The 20,706-nt window shown below is 41.8% G+C and overlaps 1 protein-coding gene and 1 long non-coding RNA gene across 5 annotated transcripts; one reads left to right on the top strand and one right to left on the bottom strand.

Moving 5' to 3' along the window:
- Positions 1-576: 576 nt before the first annotated feature.
- On the bottom strand, positions 577-12,457 carry LOC146549857 (uncharacterized). 4 transcript variants are annotated; one of them, XM_085261350.1, is made up of 10 exons: positions 12,193-12,457; positions 10,369-10,570; positions 9,169-9,268; positions 8,878-8,991; positions 8,720-8,776; positions 7,168-7,305; positions 3,142-3,189; positions 2,839-2,952; positions 2,130-2,237; positions 577-1,715 (listed from the first exon to the last, which is right to left on the bottom strand). In XM_085261350.1, exons 3-10 carry the CDS (start codon positions 9,262-9,264, stop codon positions 1,611-1,613), a joined length of 780 nt encoding a protein of 259 aa, XP_085117476.1. In that variant the 5' UTR covers positions 9,265-9,268; positions 10,369-10,570; positions 12,193-12,457; the 3' UTR covers positions 577-1,610. The 4 variants fall into 4 exon arrangements, with proteins under 4 accessions (XP_085117476.1, XP_085117475.1, XP_085117477.1 ...); XM_085261349.1 differs by having other exon boundaries at positions 9,169-9,271; XM_085261351.1 differs by having other exon boundaries at positions 577-1,712; positions 9,169-9,271; positions 12,193-12,454.
- On the top strand, positions 12,271-18,371 carry LOC146549858 (uncharacterized). The gene is made up of 2 exons (XR_014890325.1): positions 12,271-12,525; positions 12,968-18,371. It is a non-coding gene; the product is annotated as an uncharacterized LOC146549858 (long non-coding RNA).
- Positions 18,372-20,706: the final 2,335 nt, after the last annotated feature.

Here is a 20,706-nt window from a genome sequence, read left to right on the forward strand (position 1 = left end):
GTAAGACAGAATTCATGCTAATGTTTGAAGAGTGGCGGAGCCAGGAAGGTGTCAGTGAGGGGCCAGGACGGAGCTGTAATCATTTCAGGTTGGCTGACATGTTTCAAATAAAATACACGGCTATCTCAGCACCGAAACCACAGACCTGTACAATGTTTGAATGCAGGTAGTGGTGGAGAAGATAAAATAATATTTGGTATAGCAAACTTTTTTTTTCCATATTTGTGCGGATAAAGTAACAAAGAAGCTTATGCTGTACTAATGTGGCCCCGTTCACAGATTATTCTGTGTAATACTGCTAAATTATTACTGAATTATTACTTGAATCTTTACTGAAGTGCTGAGTTAAATGTCACTTTTTAGTTAATTTTTTAATTATATTCCACATATTAATGCAATAAATTTAATGTTGGCCATATTGTTGTTACATTATGTCACAAGAGTATGATGGACACTAGTCTCATAAACTACATGAGCTAATTTGAACTTTTTTCACTGTCTAGCTTGTTTTTCACCATAAGCAACATTCAGCTCTCCACACAAACATGAATTTAATTACACATAATCACACAAAGATAAAACAAAGCTTGACTTTATTTAGCAGAATCGTGGCCTTATGTGTGCATGCTGAGGAAGATTTACAATGATCTCAAAATTACATAGAAAAAAAGACAAAGCTGTGGTTAATATTGCATTAATATACAACCTGCAGACTCGACAGAACAACCCCGCGAAACAAAAATATTAGTAACAATTCAACATTTCAAGCTAATCTTTAGTGACTGGTGAGAGCGATTTATCTGTGCAGCAGTAATTTTATTTTCAGTGAGATTAAAACTTTCATACATTCATTTACAGTTAATTCTATATTATAGTGTTTTGAACAGAGGACTAAGAAGCCACACATGAAAGCAGTGTCAGGTAGATTTGATCTGCTAAGCTAACTGTGGAGATACACGTATCTGTTCTGTGCATTTAACGAGTTCAACTGCTCGGGTTTTATGAAAACCTCATCTTATTCCCTAATTTGCCAAAAACAATGAACAATTATGAGACTGTTATATTTTTGGAGATATTTCTCTCTTTGAGTTCTCATTGGAGAACATTTCAGTGCACAAGTAAGTCAGAGGCAGCTGATGAGAGAAACCCTGAGTTACAAGCAGGAGTGCTGGGGCAGGCGAACAGTGTGACAGAGGGGGCTAAAGCCGCTGCTTTTATAATGTTGACCAATTCTGTTCTTTATATTTCACAACTTCATTCATTTACTAAGTCATGTAAAGTTTTGATATTGACAGAAGTATAAATGGCATACTACGGCGCAGTAATGCTGTGTAAATGATGAATGAACCACTTGTTAATACCTTAATAAGGCTTAATAGTGTGACATTATTATAAAGTGCTACCATGTCAACGTTCGTAATAAAACTGTTCCATCATAGTTTACTGTAGGGACAGCAGCACTAACACTGATGCTGTGATCACAACATGCCAGAAACTTGTTAAACATTCACATTTATTTTCCAACATAACATACAGAATATGCTTCCCTGCTGACACTCAGCCGTCTCTTGTGACTGACATGACACCACTGTGAGCTCTGTGCGCTGAGCTCAGGGTTCTGCGGTTTCTATTGGCTCCACCTGGGGCTCAGTGGGTGGGGTGGAGATGTCCTCTACCTGCTCTGAGTCAGGTTCTGTCACAACTACAGCCACCTGCTGACACGAAGAGAGCAGTCCGGTGTCAGTGTATGTATCAGCATACTGTAGGTAATAGTAGAGGGTTAAAGGGCACGAGGTGAAAACCCTCGGGGTTCAAATCTGATGTGACGATCATAAATCAGATTCTTATTCCAGATCAGTAAAGGCACCGACAGCAGGCTGTAAACAAATCACACTTTTCTACTCTGAGCACTCAAAGTGTGTTTCATGCATGTGCATATATAAGTATATATATATATATGCACATGCAAGTTCATACAGCACCTTTAACCTATGCACAGATTACATTCATGCATACACTCACACACCGATTATGCATCGAAATCTGGAAGTCATTCTTAATGCTCTCACCAGAAGCAGGATCATTCAGTCACAGGTGCCACCTTGTATTACACGCAGGTGTTGTGTTACCTGAGTTGGCTCAGCAGCAGCTCGAGCAGACTGAACGGCCTGAACAGTCTCCACAGCTGGGACAGGTGGGGGGCGAGTTTGCGGATAGACGGGTCCCTCACTGGGAGTCTGTGCGACACATTCACACATTTACGTAGATTTGACATGTTGCTCTTTGAACAGGCCAACTTTAAACAGCTCCGTGGAATCTGATGTTTCATCCTGTTTCTAAAGTCAACCAGATGTTACCACAAAGATTTCTCTGCGGTTTCACCTGCTGCAGCACACGCATACATCTCTGTTGTGATGCTGTGGCATGCACGAGTCTTCATTTCATCAGAGTCAAACCACAACAATGACATGATGCTAAATTTATTCACAGATTTAAGGAGAAAACCAGGTGAGTTATCGAACTAAAGGCAAAAGCTCAAACATGAATGCATATTTATCAGCTCTGTAACTTTTTAGTGGGTGCATTCTTGTTCAGTTAGGTTTTAATGCAGGGGTGGGGACCTCCGGGCCTCGGGGGCCGGTGTCCTGCAGGTTTAGATCTCACCCTGGGTCAAAACACCTGAATCAAAGGATTAGTTCATTAGCAGGCCTCTGGAGAACTTCAGGACATGTTGAGGAGGTGATTTAGTCGTTTAAACCAGCTGTGATGGATCGAGGACACATCTAAAGCCTTGAAGCCTGGAGGTCCCCACTCCTGCTTTAAGGTATCAAGGCTTACCTGGCTGCCACCAGCAGCTAGGACGCTGAGTCCAAACAGCATGGCAGTGATGCAGATTAGCAGCTCAAGCACCAGGAATATAACCAGTGTTCCCAGAATCCCATCAATCAATAGCTAGAGAAACATGAGAGAGACGTGTGTGAACATATATGATCAGAAAACCATGTTTGTTTCAGTGACAGTGATTGTTCTCACAAAAACAACAAATCTTTTGTCTGACCCAAATATATGTCTATCTTCTACATGCACACTTCAAAGACACGACTTCCAAAACATTAGTTATAACAACAGTCTGTCACTTACTTTACACTTTTGCTCGATCAGCCCGGTGCATTTCCTGAAACAATGTTGCTGCAGTGGACAGTAAAGACAAAGAAACATAGTCTCCTTTTTAAAAATGTGCAGGGTCAACTATGAAGTTATGTGATTCTATTAAAGGAAAACTACATTTATACCCTGCTGACAGCTCTGTGCATGCTGCATTACATGCATCATCCGTGTACGTGGCCATGTGACAGTTTTATGTGGTCAAAAATCGACCGTGTAAAAAAGTTGCACTCCCTGTTTTCTACAACACATTCAAAACATTGGAACCACATTCACAGACTGTATCTTTTAACTTGGCGACCCTCTTTGCCGTTCACAACTCAGCAACGTCGTGGTGCAGCTGATTTTGTGACGTGACTCTGCAACATGTAAATGTGTGATGTTTCTGTACTGTCTGTTTCTCAGAAAGAGAGAAATGTTGTTTACAAGACGTGAGTCCAGTTCTTGTTAATCAACAACTTAACATACGCTGCATTTCCCTGTTGTATTGTGTTTCTGATACCACCAGCACCACCCCAACATCCTCTCTGGCATCAAAGAGCCACTGTTGATATTTAACAAAGAGGTGCAGTATCAGCTTTAAGATGCACAGCACAGAAACAGGCAGGGCTTAAAGGGAAGATCAGATGTAGAGGCTGCGATCACCTGATAGTCACTACTTTTTGTGCAACTGAATTCAACAAGATATAAGCAGATGTTTCATGAGCTGTGTGGCTGATTTTCCGGACACTATAAAGTTAGTAGAAAAGGTCGAATTCAGTGAGTGAATCTAATCAGCATCAACCTTAAATATAAATTGATGTCGGCTACTGTCGTGTACATTGGTGTGAACGTCACCACAATCCTGCAAACTGAGCAGTTTATCCTGCAGCAAACTTGCAGTGGTGCGACCATGTTTCCATGCAAAGTTTGCATAGCACAAAATTAGCACATTTCATTTTGTTTTGCACAATCATAACCCCAGCAGCACATCATGATCTGATGCAAGAACTTTCAAATGAATTAGGACAGTAAGTGTCAAATGTCACTTTCTGATCGGTCCTTAAGTTTCCTGTTAATCTCTCCTGACGTCTTTCACCTTCTGTCAACATTAACAACGTTTTCTTTCTATGCCCAGGAAATAAACAACTGTACATTTGGTTAGCAGACATACTGCAACAACCTAACTACACTGTGTGTTGATGATGACCTCCCACTTAAACAACAAACAGCATTGTTTACGCCTGCTGCTGGATAAATCTAACACTAGAAAGTGCAGATCACGACTTTATATCTGCGCTGTGGCTGGGAGCAGATATAAAGTGGTGGCTGTAGCTCAGGAGGAAGCGCCGGTCATCTACTGATCGCAAGGTCGTGGTTCAGTCCCTGGCTCCTCCTAGTCTGAATGCCAATCTTGGGCAAGATATCAGCCCCACGTTGCTCTCCGATGCATCATCAGAGTATGAATAGTAGATAGCAAAGACACAAAGCATAGAAACAGTGATTGTTGCATTGTACGCTTTGAATAAAGCGCAGTTCATTTACTGTGAACACGTGACAGGGAGGTGAAGAACAAGAGGATGTGTTGATGGTGGAAGCGAGCGAATGTCTTTATGTTATTATTACTGAGCTGCCACCAAATACTAAGTCCTCTGACAGTGATATATATTAATGTGCCTTTCAGATTTAATTGGTCATCAAGTGAAGGTCCCAGAACAACATTCTGGATCATTCCGGCACACCTTAACCCCTAAACATAGATTTGTTTTGGCAGCTGGCCTTATTTCACATGCATTTATTGAGGTTTTGCACTAACCGGGCGACCGTGGCTCAGGGGGTTGGGAATCGCATCTGTAACCGGAAGGTCGCCGGTTCGATCCCTGGGCTCTCTGTCCTGGTCGTTGTGTCCCTGGGCAAGACACTTTACCCTACTGGTGATGGCCAGAGGGGCCGATGGCGCGATATGGCAGCCTGGCTTCTGTCAGTCTGCCCCAGGGCAGCTGTGGCTACAACTGTAGCTGCCTCCACCAGTGTGTCAGAGTGAATGAAAAGTGGTATTGTAAAGCGCTTTGGGTGCCTTGAAAAGCGCTGTATAAATCCAATCCATTATTATTATTAACTCACGTGCCATTTTGGATGACAATTATGGTGACGATGCAGGATCAAATGTGGCAAGTGGATGCTAGAGATCGATGGCAGTCGCTGGGAAAATGGTTGCTAATAGTATGATGAAAGATTTCTAAGGTCGAAGGTCTCTAACACATGTACTGAAAGGGTACATGTAGCACTTTAAACACAAAATACAACGGGCAGAAGATTCATGCACAGGAATGTGTGATGAGCTGCTGCTGTAGTTTAATATAGGACATATTAAACTTAACAACATAAGAAAATCAGTCACTGTCATGAATCCCTTTTTTGAACATTAACATCCACCTGCACCCACCTCCTGCTTCATTATTTTTACAGGAATGCACATTGAATTTGGCGACTGTGCATTCAAAATTGTTTTAACCCTTTCACCATGGTCACTACAGTTACAGCTGTTCAAAGGCTGTTTCCCTGTGTTTGTGTCAGTGTTGATGGTGTACTTGCACATTAACCACTACATTGGACACTGGTGTGTCACTCCACACCCTGCCACCCGCTGCTCGTTTAATGTGACTATAGATGTGCGACGCGTTTCATTGTAATTGTTGTTATTTAACCCTGTCATGCATGAATTATGACAACCTCGGTCAAGATTTTTCTGAAGTATTCTTATTCATCTTTTCATGCCTAGAGATGAATAAGAATACTTAAGAAAAGGGATTAAAGTTAATCAAGTTACCATCAGCCAATCAAGCTCTGTCACTAGCTTAAATCTACTGTAGCCTACTTGACAGCCGAATCTAGTTCAAGTGAAGTTTGAATTTTTGACCATTTCTACTGAAGCAGGTTTGTGAGGTCTGGCCTGGCTTGCAGTCTCCGCTCTTGCACCACTGCATCGCATGCTTTGCGTTGCTCTTTGGGTTGTAAGGGGGGATGCGGCTGCTTGGCCGTGGAAACCTGTTCCATGAAGCTCTCTACGCACTCTTCGCGAGCTAATCTGAAACTACATGAAGTTTGGAGGTCTGCAGCAGCTGACTCTCCAAAAAGTCGCTTCCCAATCGCTTCCACTTTGTTATAATACAATAAATAGTTGACAATGAGGAAATTTCATGAGTGGACGTCTTACACAGGTGGCATCCTATCACAATGTCTGTAGAAGCAGTCTGCATGCATAGCTGTTTAACTGTCTACAGCTGTGGAACATCTGGATTCAGTTCATTACGTTTGGCATTACAGTGCATGTCTGTGCAGCTTTTCAGGTCAGGGTTGTCTTAACAGCTTGGAAAAAGAAGGCTCAGTGTTGTGTTTTGTTCTACCACCAGCAGGAGTATCTTGAAATTTTGGGAGCCCCCCCACAGCACTATGAAGCCCCAGTCATCCAGGCCCACAGACTGGTCAGTGACCCTCTGGCAACCACCGGATATCCCAACAAAAGCAGTTGCTCTAGCAGGCTGTTCTCAATCAATGCTCAAGACGTCACATGAAAAACACTTAAAATGACAAAAAGAGGAACTGCCAGGATAACAGCTGCTGACATGACTGTAAACGTACTTACTGTATCTTTTTTCTAGCTGGACTTTCTTTGATAAATATCTTTACAGCATGTCCTGCAAACATTGTTTCAGTCTTGCACCAGGCAAGACAAATTTATCCCAAAAACGTCAAATCCCAGCATCTTAGCCCCAAACCTTTGCTGGTGATGTTTTTTAGGCAGTTTCTATTTGACAAACTGCAAGTACATCTGAATGATATTATGTTAGATGTCCTGCAGATGCTGCTCCTAACCAAAGTGTAACACTGTGTGCTGCAGAGCCAGAGAGTGTCACACATTGTCATCAAAGACAGTTAATATTCGGCCTTAAAATATGAACACTCAATAAATCAATGTTTATGTGTTACTAGCTTCTCTCTGTTGTTATTTAAAGACAATACCACAGCATGTAGCTCCAGTTTACGGCAGTGTTCACAGTGGTAAGAGTCCTGGCGGTAGGGGAGGTGCTTGGACATTAGACCCAGGGCAGCGGTGGCAAACGCAGCACTGATGAGATGAAGCACCAGGACACATTTCACCTGCAAGCAACAATCGTATTATTCAGACACAAACCACGCACAACCTGTAAGGCTAATGTGTTACTATGCTACGTCAAGTTGAATCACTTCTGAATGTGACTGTCCAAATGGGACGTACACTCCACCTTTAAAGTGTCCTCCTTAACAACACTGATAACATGTTCATGCACGTTTTCATGAGCCCTGACTTCAGTTTGACGTGAGGAGTTTTATCCAGATGCCGGTCGCTTATTCTCCTTCGTTCGTCTTTTAGATGAAAACACTTATCTTACAATCCTTCGTATCTTGAAGATGCAGTTAAAACGTGCCTACATAGCAGGTGAACACTTTGTTCTCTTCTCATCCACAAAGTTAAAGCAGAGAAGAGTCAACTTTCAGTCAACAGTTCAATTGTTTCTGACAGTGTAAAGATCAGGGACACAGGTCTGCAAAAACCTGTTTTTTCTGCTGGGATATTTTTGGTGATGTTTTTCAGGGAGCTGAATCCAAAAATGAACTTCACTTCCCTCCACCATGTACAGCTTTTTTGGCAAAGCGTGAGGAGTTTACATGAAAAAAGCACAACAGTGATGAAAAAAATCAATATTTTATTACAACTATGAATAATTTTTCTTACAATTGAACAAAGAAAAAAAACTTTTCCTTCATGATATATTTATCGCTACATATTTACTCTTTTTGTCTGAGAAACTTCACACTTTTGCTTTCCATCCTCTGGTTCCCTCCTCACATTTTCCATTTGCATTTCTCGTGAGTCTCGCTCTTAGAAATATGAAATTAATAGAAGAAATCATTTTTGGATGTGTTTTTTTAATCAGTTTAAAAAGGGAAATTGTTTATTAAACTAAAAACACGAGTTTTGCAAGAAAACCTGATGAGATGGAATTTTGAAATTATTTTTCCTGGTTTCAATCTACATGAAACAGTCAGAAAGTCCTACGCAGCTCTTTGGTTGTAGACCTGTGCTATTGTAATTCTTAAACACCCGACATAAAACCTGGATTAAAGCTGAAAGTCTACACTGCTGGTAACTGGTTGAAATGATTTTTCTCATTATGGATGCATCTTGTCCTCATCCATACAAACAGAACCACTGCCTTTTGTTCTGCTGGTTCACAAACAAACCCAAGAGAAGTGGTTTGTTTGTAAAGTACTACATATCTACAGATTCTTCAGCTTGATGTCATAAGTTCCCCCAAAACTAACTAAGAGATCCTAAATCAGCACATAAATAAATGGCAAAAATACACCGATTAGAAATAGATTTAAGGATAATAAATCAATTAGAAATTTAAAAAGCAGATCAGAAAAGAATTTATGCAATGCAAATATAGTTACATACAAGGAACCCTGAACAGCTGCTTTTGCTGACTTTGAATGCAGAAATGCATTTTCATGCATGGCACAGACTCACCCAGAAAAGAGTAGGTCTCCTCCCACTGTGGACCAGCACTGACCCAGACACAGTCACCTGGTGCATTACAGTGAAGTCAGACGCAGCTGATGAGTATAACATGATGACGTGACCTGACCAAATCTAAAAGTAGCTGCTGGAGCTTTCGCCACACTGACCTGTACGACAACGATGAGGAAAAGAGCCACATCTCCGGTAAAGTGGACTTCGTGAACCTGGAGCACAGACGCGCTCAGACAAAGGATCAAAATCCCGATAACAATCTGGATGGCCTGAGAAGAGTCGCCAGAAAAAGTCATCAGCACATCATGCAATACATTTGAAACTTCTTAATGAGGAAAAATGCACTGAATATGTCCCAAATATTGCTTTGAAAATACCCAAGTGTTATGTATAAACAGACATCTGTTCCTATGTACACGTCACAGACTTTGAATGGTTTTCTTTACCCCTAGAGTCTTGGGCTCCATCTTAAAGAGGGACTGTCGCTGTCCCTCAGAGAGCGTCCCTGCTGGAGGCAGCGGATTCTTTTCTTCATGAGCCATCCTGCTGCTGACGGGGAAACAACAGCTTTCAATATACAGCCCAGAACAGCAGGTAGAACAGACTGAGTCAAAGTAAAGAGACGCAAAAGAAAAATGGATCATATTTAAACAGCAGGACTGTGTCCATTCAGCACGTGGTGCTACTTTTTAAACTGCTGCTACAGCTGCAGGTGCATGCTGTCCCGTGTTAGGATCCAGCTGCAGGTGCATGCTGTCCCGTGTTAGGATCCAGCTGCAGGTGCATGCTGTCCCGTGTTAGGATCCAGCTGCAGGTGCATGCTGTCCCGTGTTAGGATCCAGCTGCAGGTGCATGCTGTCCCGTGTTGGGATCAGTGCACTTGGACGGGCTGCTGCACTGAGATGTTCTCGCCTCTGTCACTGTGGACTCCATGTTCTTTTTGTTTGCCTTGTATCCTGACCTCATGTCTGCTAGTTGGAGGTGTTGTGCATCCACCTACAGGCTGCTCACGGACACATGCAGGTCCTGCAAAGTACTGCAAAACTGAAACTCTCTGATTACTGTATTAGTAAATTTAGGGTACATCAAGAAATCATCAAGTCTTTACTGTTTCCACTATAAGATCAGTGAACCTGTCCCCTGTATAAAACTAAAATGTCTCCAGACTGTCTCTGTCAAGGTCACAGGCTCGACTTTTAGCAGTAATAACACTGATGGATCAGCAAAGGAGCGATGCAGCTACTGGCAGACTGCAAATCTGCGATTATCATAATGATTCATGTGCTGACTCATTTTCCAGATCGAGCCTTTAAATTATTGTATGAATGAGCTAGAATGTATGAATGCATGTGTAGCCTACAGAGACGCTGATGATGATGTTTCTGCAGTTAAAAATAAAGCAGAGCTGCGCAGGACCGCAGTCAGATCTGGCACCGCTGCACCACAACATGAGAATAACATCACACTGCCTAGTTTTTGGACATTCCCACACATCACAGTGTTTAACTCACACTGATGTACATATATCTATATATTTATGAAGACGAAGAAAAAAGAAAAGGGAAGAACAAACAAACAAAATGAGAAAAATAAAAAACCCGCAGTGTCCATAACCAAACACCGATGACTGCAGTGAACGATCTTACCTGAGCTGTGTCGCGTTTTTCCAGAAGATACTGAGCAGCTTTAGGAAAGCACCAAGCCTGCCGTGAGTGCGGATGCTCTGCAGACTGCAGCGGGGTGTGTTCGGGTGTATCCTGCCCCTGCAGGAGACTGATGCTGTGTCATGCGTTTCACATGCACGAATGCAGGCAGAGGAACCGTTAGCAGGCTGTCCCGTTACTGCACCTTTAATATGAACACCAGCGAACCTTCAAGAACCGTCTTTCCGTTCTTGACGTCTGCGCTCGGTCGTAAAAACAAATTTGAAGTTGTGCTGAAGTGTTAAAGACTTAATGTCGCCATCTACGAGATTTTGCCAGAGTAACGTCAGTGGCAGATGTAAGATATTAAAGTTAGCAATAAAAGTAACAGTAGATATAACCGGTTATTATTTTGTTTCGGATGTTATTACTGAAGCAAGAACCGGAAAGAACACACAGTGTTAGGTATTTTGATACCATAGTAGCATTTACAGGATATTGTTTTATACAGGAAAACTGTTACTCAATAAGGCCCAACTACTAGTTGTTTTTTTCTTTCTCTGTGACCCAAGAATTAATGTGTAGGACTCACAAGCTGGTACCCCAAGGTCGAAAACACCACAGAGATGAGACCACTTCCTTACTCCCATCCTCCCTTGTTCTTTATCTCCTGGAAAAGGCTCGTTAAAGGCTAGGTGGTTTGTTTCAGAATTCACTAATGAAAGAACTCTGTATTTTATGTCTAGGAGTGTATTTTGCTGGGATGATCATAAATTATAGCTGAACTGATAAACTACACAAGGGATACTTTGCTCAGAAGGCAGGAAGACGTTTCCTTATTTGGTCTGTACCGGTTTGAACTGGGAAAGCTGACACACGAACCTTTTTTTTCATCTATATAAACTGCTGTGTATCAAATAAACCTTTGAGTTGATTTGGGAAGGCAACCTGAAGCAGTCTGTGTTTCCTTGTTCTCCCAAGCTGCTCCCGGCGCTGTAACTAACCCAGCTGAACGGCATACCTGAGTGTTACTTTAAATAATTAGGAATCTTAGAAGGAAAGGACAAAACTCTGCTTATCGCTCACGCCACGGAGGAAACCCGGGACGGCAATTTCCTTCAATTTTGGTGTCAGAAGTGGGATCCCTGACAGAAGGTAAATATGTGTCTTTCATATTTATATAAAGACCTATTATACCTCTCTCAGTGATTGATCCATAAAGAAACGGGATATGCTGACGAAGTTTCACTTAGTGATCCAGAGAGATACACTGACGACTTCCTCAGTCCCCGAATAAAGTAAATTAACCCTTGTGTGGTGTTGGTGGACACAGGAAGTTGCCTGTTGTCTTGAATATTTTAATTTTGTTTAAAAAAATAATAATAATTAATTGTTTAATTAAAAAGTGAGAAGTTGCTCACTTAGAAAAGTGACACAGAAAGTTGCCTGTTGTCTTAAATACTTCTCGTTAAGTGAGAAGTTGCTCATCAAAGAGTGACACAGGGAGTTGCCTGTTATCTTGAAACGTACGTTAAAAAGTGAGAAGTTGCTCACTCACAGAAAGCTAGTAAATAATTAAATTTAATTTTGTTAAAAAAAAAAAAAAACGAAAGAAAACTGAAAACGGGTCTCACAGACCCGATTACCATACAAGGGTTAAAAGCAGTAAATTAAAAGCAGAAAGACACAGGAAGTTGCCTGTTGTTTTACGAGAAGTTGCTCGTTAAGCGAGAAGTTGCTCGCTAAGTGAGAGTTGCTCACACAAACAAAAAATTGCTAGCAATAAATTTAAAGTGACCTCAGCTGTGCCGCAGCGAAAATACTAACCTAAATCCTCCTAGCGTGTAAACCCCTCTGGAAATCACTGAACATGGGTCAGAATTATTCAAAGACCACAGACAGGTCCGATAAAAAATCTAAAGTACCTGTAAAACCAAAAATTAATAAAATACAAAATAAAGTCTCAAATAACGGCTCAGTATAACTCCCATTTCCGGTTACGTGTAACCTACGTCCGCGAATCGGTGAAGACGTCCATGATCACGTATCCAGAACATGCGGGAGTGCTTATGTGACTGACTTTGTTTGCAACTTAAGAAGTTCAATGCATTCTAATTTATTTCCGGAGCCTTATCCCGAACGATTATCGCCAGAAAACAGGTCAGTAGAAATGTTGAATATCATTTGTGATAAGAAAAGTAGTCTGCTTAAAAAGTCCTGTAGAAAATACATGATAGAATGCCGCGACGTGATGCATCAAATGTTACCGCTATGGACAAAAGGAGGGTAAATAATGACAAAGTCGCCGATTTCTTTAAGAATCTAAAGAAATTCCTGCTAACAATGTCCAGAGACAAAATTGACTTAAATGCAGTAACTATGTGTAAACAGAAGCCTGATGAATCTATCCTAGTATTCATAAAACGCTTTATGCACTGTTGGACAAGCTAGAGGTGCAAATTTAGCTCAGTTTTCCAGCAGCCGCAGACACCCAAAGCAAAAATGAATTTGTGTATTTAATTTAACACAAAGGGTGAAATGTTTGCTAACACTGATAACAGCTTATGTTTTCTCTGCCCTATGTACCGACATGATGGAGAAGGAACATCCTCTGTGTCAGCTGGACCCTCAGCAGAGAATGAACTCAACATCCTTTTTGTCCGGTACTCTATGTCACACACTGTGCCAAAAAAAAAAAAAAAAAAACGTGTACAGACGCCACTACCAGGTAATCCCATGACTGGGAGCCACACTTTTGTTTCTCTCACACTGTTCAACAACATGATAACTGCTCACACAAGTGAAGGTCAAACAGTGATTTTGTTACATAACTCAGACATAGGTTACGAAATATGTCGACACATAGATCTAACCTACCCTATCCACTGTACTATTTCTGCAGTTACATTGCCAGCTGAATACCAGAATATGACATTGTGGTCTAAAAGTGAGAATGATATAGGATTTATTGACTGTACACTTTATCACGTACACTTATTAAAAAACAAGCAGTATATGTCAAGCAGCATCCCATTTCCACGGAAAAAGCCGCAGCTCTAGATGTCATGATAGGAGATTTATTGACTACAGGAGTAATAAAGCCCACACTCCTGTCAATCCTGTGCCAAAGCCTAACAAACCTGGCGTATGGCGTTTCATACAAGACTTAAGGCAAATTAATGCAGTCAACATTCCTCTGCCACCTCTCGTTTCAGATGTTCACAGCATATTGACATGCATTGCATACACATTTTACCGTGGTGGATTTATGCTCTGCCTTTTTCTCAGTGCCTGTGCATGTAGATACACAGCCGTTATTTGCATTTACACATAGAAATAAGCAGTACACTTGGACTCGTCTGCCTCAAGGCATGATAGACAGCTCTGCTGCTTTCTCAATGGTGATCCGTGCTACCCTGGACAGCTTTACTCCTCCTGAGGGCTGTACTCTGATCCAGTATGTGGACGATCTCCTCCTCTGTGCTCCGAGTGAGGAATTGTGTCAAACTGCTACACACATGCTTCTCCAGCACCTCCAAAAGACTGGCCACAAAGCATCAGCAAAGAAAATGCAGTACTGTCAGACTTCTGTTCAATATTTGGGATTCACACTGTCTCACGGAAAACGTTCCATGACTGCAGACAGGGTCAAAGCTGTGACCTCCGTCCCTCGTCCCACTACACAGAAGGAAATGTTGTCCTTCTTAGGCATGGTGAACTATTGCAGACAGTGGATACCAGACTGTTCTTTTCATGACCACATTCTGCGTGACTGTTGTAAAAAAGACAAGCCTCCTCGAATACTGTGGTCCACAGAAATGACTGCCTCTTTCAATGCATTACAGGGAGTGCTGACCTCCGCCACTCAAAGGTGCTGCCTGAATTGTTCAGGGAATGCCGGCCTGCCTGAGGGCAGTAGCAGCTTGCTCTATCATGATAAGGGACTGCGAGAAGCTCACACTCTCACATGACACTATTCTATACACCAATCACCAGGTCACGACCATTGTAGCAAACATAACTAAACAACATATGCAAATCTCACTATAAAAGCGAGCAGCACACCTGATTCGCCATGACATTTATTGATCCTATGCTGTGTTCTTCTGACCGACAGGATGGCTCAGACAGGCTTGACGTTCATGACTGCATGACACGTATACAGGAATCCACAGCACCACGTCCAGATTTAGAGCAAACACCTATCCCAGACTCAGCCACGGTTTATGTGGACGGGTCCTGTTCAAGGCCGAGTGACAACTCATTTCTTTGTGGCTATTCGGTGGTAACAGTGCCTGACATCATACTAGAGGCTCACTCATTACCATTTCACTCAGCACAAAAAGCAGAGCTCATGGCTTTAATACATGCCTGTGAGCTACATTTGGATAAGCATGTGACGATTTGCGCAGACAGCCGCTATGCATTTGGCGTTGTGCATGACTTTGGCACATTGTGGAGACAAAGAGGATTTAGATCTGCTGATGGAAAATAAATTGCTAAATTCTGATTTTGTTCAAAGACTTTTTCAGGCTATACAGCTGCCATCGGCCGTTGCAGTTGTAAAAACGAAAGGACACAGTACAGCTGACACAGACGAAGCAACAGGTAATGCCTTAGCAGACGTGACAGCCAAGGCTGCAGCTGCATCACAGCTCCCACCTCCGCAGGAAGTATTATCTGTGCCCCTACAGCTGCCACTTGTTACACTCCCAGACTATTTAGACACAAATGTTGATTTAAAATTCATACAAGAGCAAGCCTCTGCATAGAATAATGACTGTACCTTAGAAGACAGAGATGGCCTATACAACATCTTAAGGGTTTGATTGCCCTCCCATATTCCCTGATGCCAGTCCTTGCCCGACATTTTCACTGTGTGAGTCATGTCGGACAAAGAGGGGTAATAGGGGCAATAAAATCAAGATTTGTAATTGAGAAAACATCACACGCAGTAAAACGCATATTAGCAACCTGTCTAACATGTGCGCGAACTAATGTAGGAAAACCAAAAGCGAAACATCAGCATTTACCACAACCAGATTTTCCATTTCATACATTACAAATTGATTTCACACATATGCCAGCACAAGGAAGCATCAAGTACTTACTGGTAATAGTGGATCAATTTAGTAAATGAGTAGAAGCTTATCCAACCTCAAAAGAAACTGCAGAAGTAGTCTGTCAAAAGTTGAGCAATGAAATAATACTCAGATTCGGAATACCTCACCAGATTAACAGTGATAGAGGATCTTCATTCACATTAGAAGTAATTCAAAAGTGTGCTAAAACTTTAATGACCTGTGTCAAATTACTTACTCAAGTCCTGTGTGAGATTAGAAGGACTCAATCTGCAGTAACCAAATTATCTCCATTTGAAGTAAGACCATTTCCAACACCATGGTCAGCTTCCAGAGGGGCACCGCTAGTAGAAGGTGATGTATATTGCATTGTCCACTGATGTTCACAACCTGATAGAAAAACTGAATAATAACTATCAGAAAGTTTGTCTCTCTCAGCTTTTCCCCTCCACAGTTCCACCAGTGGAGACAAGGAGATGCATGTTGGAGAAGCCACTAAAACCAAGGACTCTCTGGGAGGCCGTGCGTGTTCCAGCCCCCAGGCTTTACTGGCAGTGACGAAGAACCAGCATCCTTACGGACGGACAACCTCAGTGGATTCATGCCAGCAGGGTTAAGACCAGCCCAATCGGACCATCTCAGGCGTCGGATCAAGCAGACGACATCTCCGGCGAGCCAGCGCCCGGAACTAGAGCAAATAAACACACACGGGTAGATGACATCTCAGGCGAGCCAGCGCCCGGATCCAGTACATACACACACAATCACTGATTAACACACAACGTCTGAAAGAACAACAACAAGGTACTCAAACATCCAGCAGGAACAGAAAGCCAAAAGTACCACATGATGTCTAACCTGATAAAGCCAGACTCATTTCATCCTGATAATGGAGAAAATGAAATGCCCATTGTCATCATACGACGCTTATTCAATGTCTCTCGAACCTGGGACCAGGCCAGGAGACAACTGAAGAACTGTTTTTCTTATATATTGTCTTATATATTTAGGTTATTTATCATATCTATCGCATTAACCTTAGGATTTCTCTTTGCTATTTTGTATTGTAAACTGCAACCATGTTCACATTTCTGCAGGTCATATTTTGCTGACTATACCTCATGCTCCATTTTGCAAGACACCTACTTAATGCACTCCTCACGCTCCCTAAAATCAGTAAATAGCAACATAGACGCCACTAATAAACCATTTTATGCACCCTCTAGAACAGGAGCTAACGCCTGGTATGAAAATGCCAGAACAGCCGCTCGTGATTTAGGAAACAGTAACTGTTATGTCTGTTCAAAGGCTAATCCAGAACAGGTAATAGTAGGATACCCCATATCCGGTTTCCCCCTCACTGAGGGACTAGAGAAAATCAGCGGAAATAATGCTCTCTTTAAAGACGCTTTACAGTTGACTCTGAGCCCTCTCGACTGCTTACTTAGACACACACACACACCAACTAACCCTGAGACTCCATTAGGCGAATTATTGAAGTTATCTAATGACACCGCAGGGACCTGCGCCCCAATGAAACGCCCTAAGAATAGGTTAAAGCCCTCACTGCCCTTAGGACAGATCCCTCTCCATTTTAATACTAGTATGATATGTCTGCGCAGACTAAAGTTAACTGGCCCAGACACACACATAGATTATACAAAGGATAACTATACATTCTTCTCTGACTCCCCAGGTGCACGCTGTAATGAGACATGGCTAGCTGTCTCTGTGGCTGAAGTTGTATCATATCTGGAGGAACACACACACAGTTCAAGTTCGAGCAGAGAATCGATCATTGTTCCCCCAGAGGGTGTATTAAATGACACTGACTGGGGGGAGTTAGTTAAATCACACATGGTCACGCGCCTAACTAGACCAATCCCACATGCTTATTGGATGTGCAATAATACTCTTAGATTAGCTTTACCTGTTAATTGGACCGGTACCTGTGGTCTAGTAACCGTTGATGTATGCTGTACTTTCATTCCCAATAACACCGCCCCTAACGGTTCATTCACACAAGCTATGAATAAACTTGAAGCATTGCAGATAGAACTAATTGCCAATACAGGTCACGGTCAGTGGCTACATAAGTGGCTACAGGACATGTTTGGGAGATGGAAGGAACTAATTGTAGCCTTTGTAACCGTTGCAGCATGTTTTTGATGATTATTGTCTGTTGTGTGGTACCCTGTGTACGTTCAATGATAACCCGTATAGCTACTAGTACAGCTACTTCAATGTATTTGCAATTGGCACAAATTGACCCAGATTATGTGTCAGATGTTACCAATGATGTTCCTGATGTGTATATTGAACATTAGGTTGTGAACTATTACATTTTATGATTTGCTTTTTATATTATGTTATTACATTTGTGATTTTTCCTTTCTATTTGAGTTATTATTTTTAAAAAATAATAAAAGAGGGGAACTGTTAGGTATTTTGATACCATAGTAGCATTTACAGGATATTGTTTTATACAGGAAAACTGTTACTCAATAAGGCCCAACTACTAGTTGTTTTTTTCTTTCTCTGTGACCCAAGAATTAATGTGTAGGACTCACAAGCTGGTACCCCAAGGTCGAAAACACCACAGAGATGAGACCACTTCCTTACTCCCATCCTCCCTTGTTCTTTATCTCCTGGAAAAGGCTCGTTAAAGGCTAGGTGGTTTGTTTCAGAATTCACTAATGAAAGAACTCTGTATTTTATGTCTAGGAGTGTATTTTGCTGGGATGATCATAAATTATAGCTGAACTGATAAACTACACAAGGGATACTTTGCTCAGAAGGCAGGAAGACGTTTCCTTATTTGGTCTGTACCGGTTTGAACTGGGAAAGCTGACACACGAACCTTTTTTTTCATCTATATAAACTGCTGTGTATCAAATAAACCTTTGAGTTGATTTGGGAAGGCAACCTGAAGCAGTCTGTGTTTCCTTGTTCTCCCAAGCTGCTCCCGGCGCTGTAACTAACCCAGCTGAACGGCATACCTGAGTGTTACTTTAAATAATTAGGAATCTTAGAAGGAAAGGACAAAACTCTGCTTATCGCTCACGCCACGGAGGAAACCCGGGACGGCAATTTCCTTCACACAGCTCATCTGAGATTTACCAAAAAACATCCCAAACAATTCTGAGAAAAATATTTTGTGATGCAGTGATGGGATTTCCGGCTCTTTTTAGAGAACATACTCTTTCGGCTCGACTCACTAAAAAGAGCCGGCTCTTTCGGCTCCCAAGCGGCACTTCAGGTTGTTTTGTTGCTTTAATTAATTTATTATCAACAACAATATAAAATAAGATTTAGTGCATGAATAAACTTCCTGAAAACTTTATCATCCACAACTGAAAATGGTTGGAAATTAAGTGCAGTCATTTTTGCCAACTCTTCATGACTTGAGTTCTGTCTTGCTGGGTCACAGACTTCTGCAAAAACCGTCTCATAGAGCTCTGGGTTGTTTAGGCGCTTGTGGTGGTGTACTGCATGATGCTGTAGGTGAAGCAGCAGCAGTTGCAGTAGACACACTGGCACCTTCATTAATAACCCACTCAACTGTGTTTTATCTTCCCATTGCACTGATGGGTGGACAGTTCTCAGGCTGCTGTGCAGGCTGTATGTGGAGCTGGCTCTGTATGATATCCTTTTCTTGCAGACTCTACACTCTGCCTTTGTATTGTTAATATAATTGAAATGGTTAAAGATTTTACTTCTTTTCTTGGTGTCACTTATTTTCTTTACTGTACCTTTCTAAAGTGTCGATGCTGTCTCTTGCTGGTGCTCCTGGCTGTCTCCTCCCTCCTGCTCTGTTCCTGTGCTGCTGTGACTGCCAACAGTGGCTCAACCAGTTATTAAGTTCAGGGGTCAATCACTTTTTTATACCAAGGCACGTGCAGCTTTTCCCGTTAATAAATGAAATAAATGAAATTTTAAAACTGCCTTTTGTACTTACCTGGGTTATAAGATAAGATAAGATAAGATAAGCTTTATTAGTCCCACACTTGGGAAATTTGTTTTGTCTGATAGTAAAATTTGTTTGCTGATTTAAAACTTCAAACAAAAAAAATCTACTTAGTGATTTCTTTGTTTCTTGTGTTTTTTTTTTTCCAGGGTGGAAAGATTGTACAGCATACATTATTAATGACATTAAAAAACAGGAAATGTGTGCACAAGTTTGAATTGATTTTAGACTTTCTTTAATTCGAACAGGGTCCAAATTATGCATACAAACTCAAACATGTATATATACACTCACTTTTTTTAAAGGGTCGTGCTGAAGGGTCTACAGTGCCTTTTAACTTTACAAGGCCATTAACTTCTCGTTAATGATCGGAATTGCTTATAAGTGGTACTTTCTCTTTGCCAACATAAGAATTACTCGTGTGACAGCACTCTGACTGTCCAGTACTCAGAACAATGGGGACGTTCAAGGAACTGGAGAAGTGGAGGTCAGCCAATCAGAAGGCAGAAGACCAAGAGGTCATGCTGGACTGACAACCACAGGGAGCCATGGTAAGTTTCCTTCAAAGAGTCTTCCTCAGTACTTTCATACTTTTTTCTGTAACTGTAAATTAAAAACGACACATTCTCAAGTTTTATTCTACAAGTTCTCACATTCTACAACAAAGTCCAGCAACTGGGCTCTTCAGTTTCCAGATGTTTATAAGCTGCTGAAGAAGAGAAGATGACACACGTTACAATACAACTTTACTTATATAGCACATTTAAAACCGAAGGTACACCAAAGTGCTTACGTTGGTAAACATGGCTCTGTCTGGCATATTCCTGCCATTAAATTCAAAATAACTTTTCCACTCCTTAAGACATTTTAATCAAATCTCAGGATGTACCGAAATCCCCTGATCACATTATCTCAGTGGACAAACACATCAAGTTCACCATGGAGGATAGCCTGTGAAATTCCCGTCAGCAATGGGGGACATTTAAAGTCGACGTGTACCGTAAACCAGTGCATACGGATCAGGTTGCCATCCATTGGAGCACAAACTGGGTGTCATCAGGACGCTACAACACAGAGCGAACATCATCCCCACAGACACAGCAGCCAGGGAGGCAGAAGAACATCAAGAAGGCCCTGAGTAAATGTGGTTATCCCAGCTGGACTGAAAGCTCCAGCCGATCCAGGAGAGAAGGACAACCGCTGCCTAAGAGAAAACCCGTAGTGATGCCTTATATATGTCAGGAGAATCAGAACAGCTGAGACGCATCTGTGGCTTTCAAACAACCAAACTGG

The sequence above is a fragment of the Mchenga conophoros genome, linkage group LG22 (genome assembly GCF_057382185.1).
Source record: "Mchenga conophoros isolate Kocher_MC1m ecotype Shallow Benthic linkage group LG22, M_conophoros_male_GT1.1, whole genome shotgun sequence".
In the NCBI taxonomy this organism is placed as follows: Eukaryota; Metazoa; Chordata; class Actinopteri; order Cichliformes; family Cichlidae; genus Mchenga; species Mchenga conophoros.